The following is a 14241-nucleotide window of genomic DNA, read 5'->3' as shown; positions in this document are numbered from 1 at the left end:
GCTATGAACCTGTACCCCTAGATCTCTTTGTTCTGTAACTCTCTCCAATGCCCTACCATTAAGTGAGTAAGCCCTGCACTGGTCCAATCTACCAAAATGCATCACCTCGTACTTATCAAAATTAAACTCCATCTGCCATTCGTCAGCTCACAGGCCCAATTGATCAAGATAAAGCGATCAGGTTGCAGGGCCCCGTCAGAGTAGTCCAGGCACCAGAATTGCATTTTGAGGAGCCCTATGCACTTCTCAACTATCGCGTGGGTGGCTACATGGGCCTCTTTATAGCGGGTCTCCGTCTCAGTCACAGGCGTCTGCACAGGCTTCATCAGCCATGTCCGAAGTAGGTAATCCATATCACCCAAGAGCCACCCCCCACAGCCTGGGCTCCTCCTGAAAGGCCTCCAGTATGTTGGAGCTCATGAACATGAAGCCACCATGCACGCTGCCAGGGTGTCTCAGGCAGACGTGCATAATGTTCATATTGTGGTCACACACCAGTTGGACATTCAGGGAGTGCAACCCCTTTCTGTTGACAAATCTTTGTGGATTCTGCAACGGGACCTTGAGGTCAACGTGAGTGCAGTCGATGGACCCCTATACATTAGGCATTCCCGCAATGGCCGCGAACCCTGCAGCCTGGGCTTCCTGATAGGCCTGGTCCTGGTTAAATTTGATGTACTGCCCAGCCCGGGCATACAGGGCTTCTGTGACCTGCTTGGCACAGGTGTGCACAGCTGACTGGGAAATGCCACATAAATTTCCACCAGGGGTCTGGAAGAAGCCAGCTGCATAAATGTTCAGAGCAGCCATCAATTTGATAGCCACCGAGAGTGGGCGCCCCCCGCCCTGAGGTGCCAGGTCCTGCAACAGGTGGCACAGGTGTTGCATTGTCTTCTTTTGGAGGCAGAGCCATTGGCCGTACACGGTGTGGATATCTATTCAAATGACACTCGTGCACGGAACTGCTGGGGTCTCTGCTCCATCCTTCTCCTACGTGCCCCCCCCCCCTCCCTTCTGGGTGAATGGTGGCCACCTCCTGTGCCTGGTGGTCGTCTCCCTCTACTCCTGCAAATGGTAAGGCCTGGGCGTCCTATGCCTGCAATTCTTCCACCTGCTCCTCCTCTTCAGCTCCAGCAGCAACTAAAAGAAGAGAAAGATCAATCGGTTGCATCGCAAAAGGCATCTCGCCACTCTGAAAGTGGGGGTGGTTGCAGATGGAGAGGAACACATGTGGAGGTTAAGGAACGCTGTTTGCCCCTAGCCCAGCAACGCACGCAGTCTGTACTGCCCATTCCCCCACCTACATGCCTCCCAGAATCACAGCTCCTTGAAAAGTTCTGAGGCTGCAGCAGTACAATTTGCAGGGGCTTTGTGCACATATCTTCAGCGAGATGAGTGCTGAGTGTACTAGGACCCAGCAGCACTCACAAGACGTGAGGTCAGTGCTGAGACTCGGGTCCATGCTGCAAATCGAACATTGTACACCCTGCTGATCAACATCCACCCCCGCACACACTCGCAGAACCCCTGATCTGAGAAACAAAATGGCTACAATGAAAGGAGCACAGAGCTGTCAGACACGAGGCACTTACCTCCTCACTAACCCTCACTGATGGAGCGCCTGAATCAGACTTTTATGGATCATGTCTGTTTCACGCCGATTCCAGATTAGCGAACACGGCGGTAAAGGGGGACATGCCAGTAAAGTTGGGCATGCAGCCCGTTAAGTGGATTGAAATGCATGCAGATACATTTAAATGGCTGTCACGCCCATTTTGGGTGTGGTCCCGATTGTGGTCATTTTTGGGCCTTGGTAAGGGTGGAACCGGCACGGAGGTGGGTGTGGATCATGCTACTAGCCTCACACCCGACTTTACCAAGTTTTCGCGGCTGAAAATGGGCACAACGCGATGGTAAAATCGCCCCCGCAGAGTCCTCAAACGCTCCTCATACGTCAAACATTACATTCCCAGGATCATTCTCGTGACATCCTCTGGAACCTCGACAAGGCCGGCATATCTTTTCTTAGATATGGGGCCCAAAATTGCTCACAATATTCCAAATGTGGTCTGACCAGAGCAGTGCATCCTTGCTTTTGTATTCTAATCCTCTCGGAATAAATGCTAACATTGCATTTGCCTTCCTAACTACCAACTCAATCTGCAAGTTAACCTTCAGAGAATCCTGAAGTAGGACTCCCAAGTCCCCCTGCACTTTGGACTTCTGAATTCTCCCCCCATTTAAAAAATTGACTACATTTCAACTCTCCCTACCAAAGTACATAAACTTCACGCTTTCACACATTGCATTCCATCTGCCATTTATTTGCCCCTTCTCCTAACCTGTCCAAGTCCTTCAGCAGTCTCCTTGCCTCCTCAGTACTACCTGTCCCTCCACCTATCTTTGTATCATCTGCAAACGTAGCCACAATGCCCTCAGTTCCTCCATCTAGGTCATTAATGTATAAAGTGAAAAGTTGTGCTCACGACACTAATCCCTGTAGAACTCCACAAGTCACTGGCTGCCATCCTGAAAAAGAACCTGTTTGCCTCTCAACAAAATTATGATAAGCATAAACAGAGTGGATAGTCAGAGGCTTTTTCCCTGGGTGAAAGTGTCAATTACAAGGCGGCACAGGTTCAAGGTGAGGGGGGGAAAGTTTAAGGGAAACATGCAGGGGAAATTTTTCACGCAGAGAGTGGTGGGTGCCTGGAACGCGCTGCCATAGGAGGTGGTGGAAGAAAGCATATTAGCAACACTTAAGAGGCATCTAAATAGGTTCATGAATATCAAGGGAATAGAAGGATACATATCGAGTAAGGGCAGAAGGTAATTTTTTTAGTTTAGTTATGGCATCACGATTGACATGGACTTGGAGGGCAAACGAGCCTGTTCCTGTGTTGTACTTTTCTTTGTTCTATGCTCTTTGACCCCTTTATCCTCACTCTCTGTCTTCTGACGGTCAGCCAATCTTCGATCCATCTTATTCAACAGCCTCCTGTGTGGCACCTTGTCAAAGGCCTTCTGGAGATCCAAGCTCGTAACATCCACTGGCTCGCCTTTGTCTAACTTGCTTGTTACCTCCTCAAACAATTCTAACAGATTTGTCAGGCATGACCTCCCCTTGACGAAATCATGCTGGCTTCACCCTGTTTAACCATGCACTTCCAAGCTTTATAGAACCTTAGTTAGGCCGCACTTGGAATATAGTGTTCAATTCTGGTTGCCACACTACCAGAAGGATGTGGAGGCTTTGGAGAGGGTACAGAAAAGATTTACCAGGATGTTGCCTGGTATAGAGGGCATTAGCTATGAGGAGAGGTTGGAGAAACTTGGTTTGTTCTCAATGGAATGATGGAGGTTGAGGGGTGACCTGATAGAAGTCTACAAGATTATGAGAGGCATGGACAGAATGGATAGTCAGAAACTTTTTCCCAGGGTGGAAGAGTCAATTACTAGGGGGCACAGGTTTAAGGTGCGAGGGGCCAGGTTTAAAGGAGATGTGCGAGGCAAGTTTTTTACACAGAGGGTGGTGGGTGCCTGGAACCCGCTGCCGGGGAGGTAGTGGAAGCAGATACGATAGTGAGTTTTAAGGGGCGTTTGGACAAATACATGAATAGGATGGGAATGGAGGGATATGGTCCCCAGAAGGGTAGGGTTTTAGTTCAGTTGGGCAGCATGATCGGTGCAGGTCTGGAGGGCCAAAGGGCCTGTTCCTGTGCTGTAATTTTCTTTGTTCTTTGTTAGTTCTTTATATGTCAAAATCTCATCCTTAATAATGAATTCTAAAATCTTACCAACGATTGAGGTCAGGCTAACTGGCCTGTAATTTCCCATCCATTGCCTCCTCCCTTCTTCAACAGAGGCGTTACATTCACGATTTTCTAGTCCTCTGGGACTCTCCCTGCCTCCTGAAAGATTACCACTAATGCCTCCACAATTTCTTCAGCTATCTCCTTCAGAATTCGGGGTGTAGTACATCTGGTCCAAGTGAATTATCCATCTTCAGACCTTTGAGCTTCCCTAGCACTTTCTCCTTAGTAATGGCCATCACTCTTACCTCTACCGCCTGACCCTCTTGAATTTTTGATATGTCACTGGTGTCTTCCAACATGAAGACTGATGTAAAGATTTTATTCAGTTCTCCATTACTACTTCTCCATTGTCATTTTCTAGTGGTCCAACATCCACTCTTGCCACTTCCTTACCCTTTATGTATCTAAAAATCTTTTATATTACTGGCTAGATCTCCCTCACATTTCATCCCCCCCCCCACCCCCACCACTTACCCCCCCCGTCCACACACCCCCCCCCAGCCCCCCCCCCCCCCCCCCCCCCCCAGTCCCCCGTCCCACCACACACACTTATTGCTTTTTAGTTGTCCTCTGTTGGTTTTTAAAGATGAAGTTTATTTTTATGTTTCTTTATTAGTGTCACAAATAGGCTTACATTAACACTGCAATGAAGTTACAGTGAAAATCCCATAGTTGCCACACTCCGGTGCCTGTTATGATGTCATGTGGTTGCACTGGAGGGGGTTCAGCCGAGAATTATTAGGATGTAGCCTGGGATGGAACATTTAAGTTATGAAAAGAGGTTGGGTAGACTTGGGTTGTTTTCATTGGAATAGAAAAGACTGAGGGACGACCTGATCAAGGTGTACAAGATTATGAGGAACATAGACAGAGTGGATAAGGAGCTGCTGTTCCCCTTAGTTGAAGGGTCAGTCAAGAGGGCACATAGGTTCAAGGTGAGGGGCAAGAGGTTTAGGGGGGATGTGAGGAAAAACTTTTTTACCCAGAGGGTGGCGACAGTCTGGAATGCGCTGCCTGGGAGGGTGGTAGAGACGGATTACCTCACATCCTTTAAAAAGTACCTGGATGAGCACATGACACATCATAGCATTCAGGGCCAAGGGCCAAGTGCTGGCAGATGGGATAAGGTGGGAGTTCAGGCATTTCTAATGTGTCGGTGCGAACTCAATGGGCCGCTTCTGTGAAGTATGATTCTATGATTCTGTTCAGGTACACTGAGGGAGAATTTTAGCATAGCTAAATATCTGACGATTGCTTGGAGGCCTGTATATACCTCCTGTAAGGGTCTTTAACTTTGCGGTTCCTCAATTCTACCCACACAGAATCGACAGATTCTGACCCTATATTGCTTCTTGCTATCAATTTCATTTCATTTCTTACTAACAAGGCAACCCCGACCCCTCTGCCCACCTGCCTGTTTTTTTGATAGGAGTCTATCCTTGGATATCTAACCCCGAGACTTGATCTCCTTGTAGCTACTTTTCTGTGGTGCCCACAACATAGTACCCGCCAATTTCAATCTGCGCTATAAGCTCATTTACCTTATTTCGTATACTGCGCATATTCAAATTCAACACTCTTAGTCCTGCATTGACCGCCCCCCCTTTGTCCCCTTATCTGCTGTGCCTGAAACTAGATTCCGAACCCTTTCTAAATTCTCTGCCCTATTATTTGTTCTGGATACATTAATAACGTCTCCCGAGCTTTCCTTCCCTTTCATATTTTTCATCATTTTCCATGCAGTTGAGCCCACTGTGGTGAACCATAGATGGTTACCACTATGGGTACTTGTACATATGTTACTCTTGTTACTGTTGGGGTTAGGGTTGGGGTGTTCCACCTGTTAGCATTGTTCTGTGGTACACTCCCTTTGGCTCCGCCTTCTTACAGGAGTATAAAGGTCACTGCTACTTCCTAGTAGCCCTTAGTCTGGGATAGTATTGTTAAGCAGTGTGCTCTATTCTTGTTGTGAATAAAAGCCTTTATTCCCGGGTACGTCCTAGTCTCCCGTGTGAATCAATCGCGCATCAATTTTATTCACAACAAAATACCGAAAATTTTGTTCGAAGGAAAATGGAGCAGATGCTGAAACCCGATTGGCTAACCTTGGATCCGCGTGCCGCTGGAGCGTCAAATACTTTCGACCATTGGTTGAAGTGTTTCGAGGATTACATCGACGCCTCGACAGCAGTCCAGTCCGACGCTTACAGATTGCGGGTCCTCCACGCCAGGGTGAGCGACACTGTGTATGCAACAATCCGTGATTCCCAAAATTACAAAGAGGCCATCGAATTACTCAAGAAGCTGTACCATAAACAGCCGAACGAAATTCATGCACGTCACCTATTAGCCACTCGGCGGCGGCAGCCCGGCGAAACTACGGGACAGTACCTGCGCGAACTTCAACAGCGAGCCAGAGCCTGCAACGGCAAGGAGGTGTCGGCTACTTAATACACCAATGATCTTATCTGAGATGCGTTCGTGGCGGGAATCGGCTCATCCTATATTCGCCTGCGGCTGCTAGAGCAGGGTAACTTGGACCTGGCTAAGACGGTAGAATTGTTTCAACATCATCAACCACGTGCGATTCGTGGGCGCAGCCATTTTGGTCGACACCGGCCGCAGAAGACCAGCAGGGGTCCTCGTCGTCGGCTATCTCAGCTGCCTGCAGTTACACTTGGGATCCAACAGTGGCGTCAATCATCCTGGACCAGGCCAAGCCTCACAGACTCGACAAGTCCATGATGGACATCGAGGTAAACGGGCGCCTGGCGCATTGCCTGTTTGACAGCGGGAGCACGGAGAGCTTTATCCATCCGGATACAGTGAAACGGTGCGCTCTCCGTGTGCAAACTGTCAGGCAGACAATCTCCATGGTGTCGAGGTCCCGATCTGTTCTCGTTCTTGGGAGCTGTGTGGTAACCTTAACGGTGCGGGGCACTGTTTACGAGAACATCAGGCTCCTCGTGTTACCGCACCTTTGCGCTCCGGTACTCCTGGGGCTAGACTTTATGGTCCACCTGAAGAGTGTGACCCTGCAGTACGATGGGCCACTCCCTCCACTTTCAGTGGGAGAACAGCAGCCTCCAAATTGTCCTGCGCGCTCCACATGCAGTCTCTCGACACTCAAAATCACCCCGCCTTCCCTCTTCGAAAATCTCATGCCAGGCTGCAAGCCCATCGCGACTAAGAGCAGGCGTTACAGCGCTGAGGATCGGATCTTTATTCGATCTGAGGTTCAGCGGCTCCTCAGGGAAGGGGTCATTCAACCGAGCACTAGCCCATGGAGAGCACAAGTCGTGGTGGTCAAGACTGGAGACAAGCCCCGGATGGTCATAGACTATAGTCAGACCATGAATAGGTACACGCAGCTGGACGCATACCCTCTCCCGCGCATATCTGACATGGTCAACCAGATTGCGCAGTACCGGGTGTTCTCCACCATCGACTTGAAGTCAGCCTACCGCCAGCTCCCCATTTGCCCAGAGGACCGCAAATACACGGTCTTTGAGGCGGATGGCCGTCTCTACCACTTTTTAAGAGTCCCTTTCGGTGTCACTAATGGGGTCTCGGTCTTCCAGCGTGAGATGGACCGAATGGTGGACCAAAATGGGCTACGGGCTACCTTCCCGTACCTGGACAACGTCACTATCTGCGGCCATGACCAGCAGGACCACGACGCCAACCTCCAGAAGTTTTTACACACTGCGACTCTCCTGAACCTGACCGATAACAAGGAGAAGTGCGTATTCAGCAAGCACCGCCTAGCAATCCTCGGATACGTGGTGGAAAACGGGGTCATCGGCCCCGATCCAGACCGTATGCGTCCCCTCCTTGAACTTCCCCGACCCACTAACATCAAAGCACTGAGAAGATGCTTAGGCTTCTTCTCGTACTATGCACAGTGGGTTCCCAATTACGCAGACAAAGCCCGTCCGCTCATAAAATCTACCTCTTTTCCCCTGACAGCAGAGGCTCGCCTCGCCTTTGAAGGGATAAAATCCGACATCGCGAAAGCCACGATGCACGCTGTCGATGAGTCCATCCCCTTTCAGGTGGAGAGTGATGCATCTGATTTTGCCCTGGCCGCCACACTTAACCAGGTGGGCAGGCCCGTCGCCTTTTTCTCTCGCACCCTCCAAGGCCATGAAATTCGGCACTCCTCTGTGGAGAAAGAGGCTCAGGCCATTGTGGAGGCCGTATGGCATTGGCGCCATTATTTGGCTGGCAAACGGTTTACCCTGCTCACAGACCAGCGGTCCGTGGCCTTCATGTTCAACAACACGTTAAGGGGAAAAATTAAGAATGATAAAATCTTGAGGTGGAGAATCGAACTCTCCACCTACAACTATGATATCATGTACCGTCCGGGGAAGCTCAATTAGCCCTCAGATGCCCTGTCGCGTGGAACATGTGCCAGTGTGCAGGAGGACCGGCTACAGGCCCTCCACAATGATCTCTGCCATCCGGGGATCACTCGGCTCTTCCATTTTGTAAAGGCCCGGAATCTGCCCTACTCCATAGAAGATGTCAGGTCGATAACTCGAAGCTGCCAGGTATGTGCAGAGTGCAAGCCACACTTCTACCGGCCTGACAGGGCACACCTCATTAAGGCCACTCGCCCTTTTGAACGACTGTGTGTCGATTTCAAGGGCCCCCTTCCTTCGACAGATTGGAATGTGTATTTCCTCAACGTGGTTGACGAATACTCCCGATTCCCCTTTGCCATCCCCTGTTCTGACATGTCCTCTGCCACGGTCATCAAAGCCCTGCGGAGTCTTTTTACCCTGTTCGGCTACCCCAGTTATATCCACAGTGATAGGGGTTCGTCGTTTACGAGCGACGACTTGAGGCAATACCTGCTCTCTAAAGGAATTGCCTCAAGTAGGACTACGAGTTATAACCCCAGGGGTAACGGACAGGTCGAGAGAGAAAACGCTACAGTCTGAAAGGCTGTTTTACTGGCGTTAAGGTCTAGGGGTCTTCCAGTCTCCCGTTGGCAAGAGGTACTTTCTGATGCGCTCCATTCAATCCGGTCCCTCCTGTGTACGGCAACCAACGCTACCCCACATGAGCAGATATTTACCTTCCCTAGGAAGTCTTCCTCTGGACCTCACTGCCGTCTTGGTTGACGTACTCAGGACCTGTCCTCCTGCGGCGGCATGTTAGGGCCCGCAAGTCCGGCCCTTTGGTTGAACAGGTCCATCTCCTCCACGCCAACCCTCAATATGCCTATGTGGCATATCCTGACGGGCGAGAGGACACAGTCTCTATCAGAGATCTGGCGCCTGCAGGGGAATTGGAAACCCCCGTCACTCCCGCACCCCTGGTTAGGATTCCTTTGCCCATTCTCTCCCCTCCTGACACGGCGCAGGCAGCATCGGGACCTCAACTTAATCCTCTTACTCCCGTGTACAGCTCGCCTGAGTCCAGGAGATTGTCGCCACCTCGAGGTCCACAGGCGTGTGAGGAACTGGAGGAGTCACTGGACACCACCTCGGAGAGAGGGTCGTCACCACGGTCACCAGAACCGGCACTGGAGCCAGTGCTGCGGCAGGTCGCAGAGACGGTGCGGACCTCCAATACGGCTGAACTTGTGAACATATGGACAGTTTGTTTTGTCTCCTTACCCCCCCGGCCTTTGTTTTTAAAGGAGTGGTGTATGTGGTGAACCATAGATGGTTACCACTATGGGTACTTGTACATATGTTACTCTTGTTACTGTTGGGGTTAGGGTTGGGGTGTTCCACCTGTTAGCATTGTTCTGTGGTACACTCCGTTTGGCTCCGCCTTCTTACAGGAGTATAAAGGTCACTGCTACTTCCTAGTAGCCCTTAGTCTAGGATAGTATTGTTAAGCAGTGTGCTCTATTCTTGTTGTGAATAAAAGCCTTTATTCCCGGGTACGTCCTAGCCTCCCGTGTGAATCAATCGCGCATCACCCACCCTACAGTTAACTACTGTCCCACCAGCCTTGTAGTTTTACTTCTGAGAGCTGAACGCTCCTCTGCTCTCTTTCATTCTCTCTGACACACACCAAAATCTCTCAACTCCTATCATTTTGTGTCCCTGTACCAGCAATGGGAGGCAACAGTGCTCTAATGACCTCCATAAATCAATAACTTTAGGTTTTCTTTTGGCCACGTTAAAATTTAATTCATTAGTCACAAGTAGGCTTACATTAACACTGAACATAGAACATAGAACAGTACAGCACAGAACAGGCCCTTCGGCCCACGATGTTGTGCCGAGCTTTATCTGAATCCAAGATCAAGCTATCCCACTCCCTATCATCATGGTGCGCTCCATGTGCCTATCCAATAACCGCTTAAATGTTCCTAAAGTGTCTGACTCCACTATCACTGCAGGCAGTCCATTCCACACCCCAACCACTCTCTGCGTAAAGAACCTACCTCTGATATCCTTCCTATATCTCCCACCACGAACCCTATAGTTATGCCCCCTTGTAATAGCTCCATCCACCCGAGGAAATAGTCTTTGAACGTTCACTCTATCTATCCCCTTCATCATTTTATAAACCTCTATTAAGTCTCCCCTCAGCCTCCTCCGCTCCAGAGAGAACAGCCCTAGCTCCCTCAACCTTTCCTCATAAGACCTACCCTCCAAACCAGGCAGCATCCTGGTAAATCTCCTCTGCACTCTTTCCAGCGCTTCCACATCCTTCTTATAGTGAGGTGACCAGAACTGCACACAATATTCCAAATGTGGTCTCACCAAGGTCCTGTACAGTTGCAGCATAACCCCATGGCTCTTAAACTCCAACCCCCTGTTAATAGAAGCTAACACACTATAGGCCTTCTTCACAGCTCTATCCACTTGAGTGGCAACCTTTAGAGATCTGTGGATATGGACCCCAAGATCTCTCTGTTCCTCCACAGTCTTCAGAACCCTACCTTTGACCCTGTAATCCACATTTAAATTAGTCCTACCAAAATGAATCACCTCACATTTATCAGGGTTAAACTCCATTTGCCATTTTTCAGCCCAGCTTTGCATCCTATCTATGTCTCTTTGCAGCCGACAACAGCCCTCCACCTCATCCACTACTCCACCAATCTTGGTGTCATCAGCAAATTTACTGATCCACCCTTCAGCCCCCTCCTCTAAGTCATTAATAAAAATCACAAAGAGCAGAGGACCAAGCACTGATCCCTGCGGCACTCCGCTAGCAACCTGCCTCCAATCCGAAAATTTTCCATCCATCACCACCCTCTGTCATTGATCAGACAGCCAGTTACCTATCCAATCGGCCAACTTTCCCTCTATCCCACACCTCCTCACTTTCATCATAAGCCGACCAAACGCCTTATCAAACGCCTTACTAAAATCCATGTATATGACATCAACTGCCCTACCTTCATCAACACACTTAGTTACCTCCTCAAAAAATTCTATCAAATTTGTGAGGCACGACTTGCCCTTCACGAATCCGTGCTGACTATCCCGGATTAATCCGCATCTTTCTAAATGGTCGTAAATCCCATCTCTAAGGACCTTTTCCATCAATTTACCAACCACCGAAGTAAGACTAACCGGTCTATAATTACCAGGGTCATTTCTATTCTCTTTCTTAAACAGAGGAACACCATTCGCCATTCTCCAGTCCTCTGGCACCATCCCCGTGGACAGCGAGGACCCAAAGATCAAAGCCAAAGGCTCTGCAATCTCATCCCTTGCCTCCCAAAGAATCCTAGGATACATTTCATCAGGCCCAGAGGACTTATCGACCTTCAGTTTATTCAATACTGCCTCCGAACATCTATTTCCTCCAGCCTATTAGCCTGCAATGAAGATACTATGAAAAATCCCCGAGTCTAACACATCTTTCGGACTGTGGGAGGAAACTCACACAGGCACAGGGAGAACATGCAGATGCCACACAGGCAGTGACCCAAGCCAGGAATTGAACCCTGGCCCCTGGCGCTGTTAGGTATTAGTGCTAACTACTATGCCACGGTGCCATCCGTCAAGCTCTACTTAAGCATAAGTGGTTAGAATTTTTTAGTTGCAAGTATGTAAGTTCATAAAGACAGAAATATAAATGTAATAGTGTACACCTGCAAGTCATCTTAATGCAGATATTCTGACCTTTCGTATGCCCATTAACTCTCCGACATAGTGCTGAAGAATACGTTCAATCGTAATTTCAATTTCTGACTCCAGGGATGGTATACCCAACTTCTGAAATCTAAGAGAACAAGTTTAATACCAACAACTATCATTTAATTAAAGTCATGAAACTCAAGTACCATCATTGTAAAATATATTTTAAAATATAATTTTCAATTGAGTTAACAGCCAAAATTGAGAAATTTATTTTAATTGAGGATGATAATGCGAACATGCAGAAATATAATCTGTATTACAATCTATAATAGCATTGATTACAGTTAGGACCATAATATACATTGATCATTTCAAATTCATAGAATCCCCACAGTGCAGAAGGATGTCATTCGGCCCATCGAGCCTGCACTGACAACAATCCAAACCAGGCCCTATCCCCGTAAACCTACGTGGTTATCCTGCTAATCCCCCTGACACTCAGGGGCAATTTACCATGGCCAATCAACCTAACCCACACAACTTTGTACTGTGGGAGGAAACCGAAGCAACCCGAGAAAACCCACGCAGACACAAGGATAACTTGAAAACTCCATACATACAGTGGTCCAAGCTAGGAATCGAACCTGGGTCCCTGGTGCTGTGAGACAGCAGTGCTAACCACTGTGCCACCATGCCACCCCAATTGATCATTCTCATCTCATAATTGGTTGGTAAATTCATTGATTATGTTCTTCCAGAAGGGAGGCACATGGTCAGAGATTCAATGTTACTGTTGTGGTGACTCAACAAAATGGGTATGAATAAAGTGCATGAACTCATACTTTCCCACATTGTATTCCATCTGCCACTTCTTTGCTCACTCTCCTAACCTGTCCAAGCCCTTCTGCAGTCTTCTCACCTCCTCAATACTACCTGTCCCATCACCTATCTTTGTATCATCTGAAAACTTAGCCACAATGCCCTCAGTTCCTTCGTCTAGATCATTGATGTATAAGTGTGCTTCGATCATGCTTAGAGAGGTTTATGGCATGAAAAATAAATAAAAGCTTGGATAAGGAAAGAGAAGTTACCTCATAACGAGCAGCACCTTTCGAGGAAAGAGCTTTGAGTTGAGTTTTGAACTGGAAGCTGGAGTAGAAGCTTCATAGCTAGAGAGGGAAGATATTTTGCAGCTCTGCGAGAAGAAATGCCAAGGAGAAATTGCAAAGAAGGCTAGTGCCAAAGACTTAAAGAACAGCGAGTTTAGGAAATCTACATCTGGTACGGATTTAAAAGGGTGTCACAAAAGGCATGTGCTTTCATGTAAAAACAATTGACCAACCAATGTGTGGGTTTGAATCAGAAAGTGCACATCCAATCAATTGCACGATGGAAGTGAAGGTCCAGGACCATGTCCCACTTCAGGTAATGAATGAGGACAACAGGACATACCGCATTACTATCAGTGCAACCCAGTATAGGCTAAACAATGTTAGACATTGTCCCATTCAAGACCCAATTATCTGTTTTAGAACCCCATTGGAACTTGAGATTTCACAAGTAAGGAGAATCCTTATCTGGGATCATACATCAGTAAATCTTCCAGTAGACAATGTCCTTCCAACATTATGAAGCTCACTTTGGATATGATATTCCACCACTGGCCAAGCACCTCACGCAACTAGTAAAGCAGGTGGAATTCTCCCAAAAACACTATTACACTATCAAAAAAAAAAGACAGGGAATTAAATCAGAACAATAACACACCCACCTTGCTGGGATCTTGGTCTCAACATTGAGATACTCTCAGAGTCACAGACTCATAAAACGCATGAAAAAACGCATGGTAGTTTGATGCATAAGGTTAAATCTCACGGGATCCAGGGTGAGGTAGCTAAATGGATACAAAATTGGCTTCTTGACAGAAGCCAGAGGGTGGTTGTAGAGGGTTGTTTTTCAAACTGGAGGCTTGTGACCAGCGGTGTGCCTCGGGGATCAGTGCTGGGTCCACTGTTATTTGTCATTTATATTAATGATGTGGATGAGAATATAGGAGGCATGAGTTTAAGTTTGCAGATGACACCAAGATTGGTGGCATAGTGGACAGTGAAGAAAGTTATCTCCGATTGCAACGGGATCTTGATCAATTGGGCCAGTGGGCTGACAAATGGCAGATGGAGTTTAAAAGAACAAAGAACAAAGAACAATACAGCACAGGATCAGGCCCTTCGGCCCTCCAAGCCCGCGCCGCCCCCTTGTCCAAACGAGACCATCCTTTTGTATCCCTCCATTCCCACTCCATTCATGTGGCTATCCAGATAAGTCTTAAACGTTCCCAGTGTGTCCGCCTCCACCACCTT

General features: G+C 48.2%; 1 protein-coding gene across 1 annotated transcript in view; it reads right to left on the bottom strand.

Moving 5' to 3' along the window:
* Positions 1–14241, bottom strand: part of LOC144493945 (dynein axonemal heavy chain 8-like) — a 1745965-nt gene that overhangs the window by 1265245 nt on the left and 466479 nt on the right. Inside the window, exon 17 of the mRNA XM_078213522.1 lies at positions 11924–12023. Within this exon, the coding sequence (XP_078069648.1) occupies positions 11924–12023 (100 nt within the window). The remainder of the gene's footprint in view (positions 1–11923; positions 12024–14241) is intronic.

Source organism: Mustelus asterias, chromosome 5 (genome assembly GCF_964213995.1).
Source record: "Mustelus asterias chromosome 5, sMusAst1.hap1.1, whole genome shotgun sequence".
Classification (NCBI taxonomy): domain Eukaryota; kingdom Metazoa; phylum Chordata; class Chondrichthyes; order Carcharhiniformes; family Triakidae; genus Mustelus; species Mustelus asterias.
This window is presented reverse-complemented; position numbering and strand designations above follow the sequence as displayed.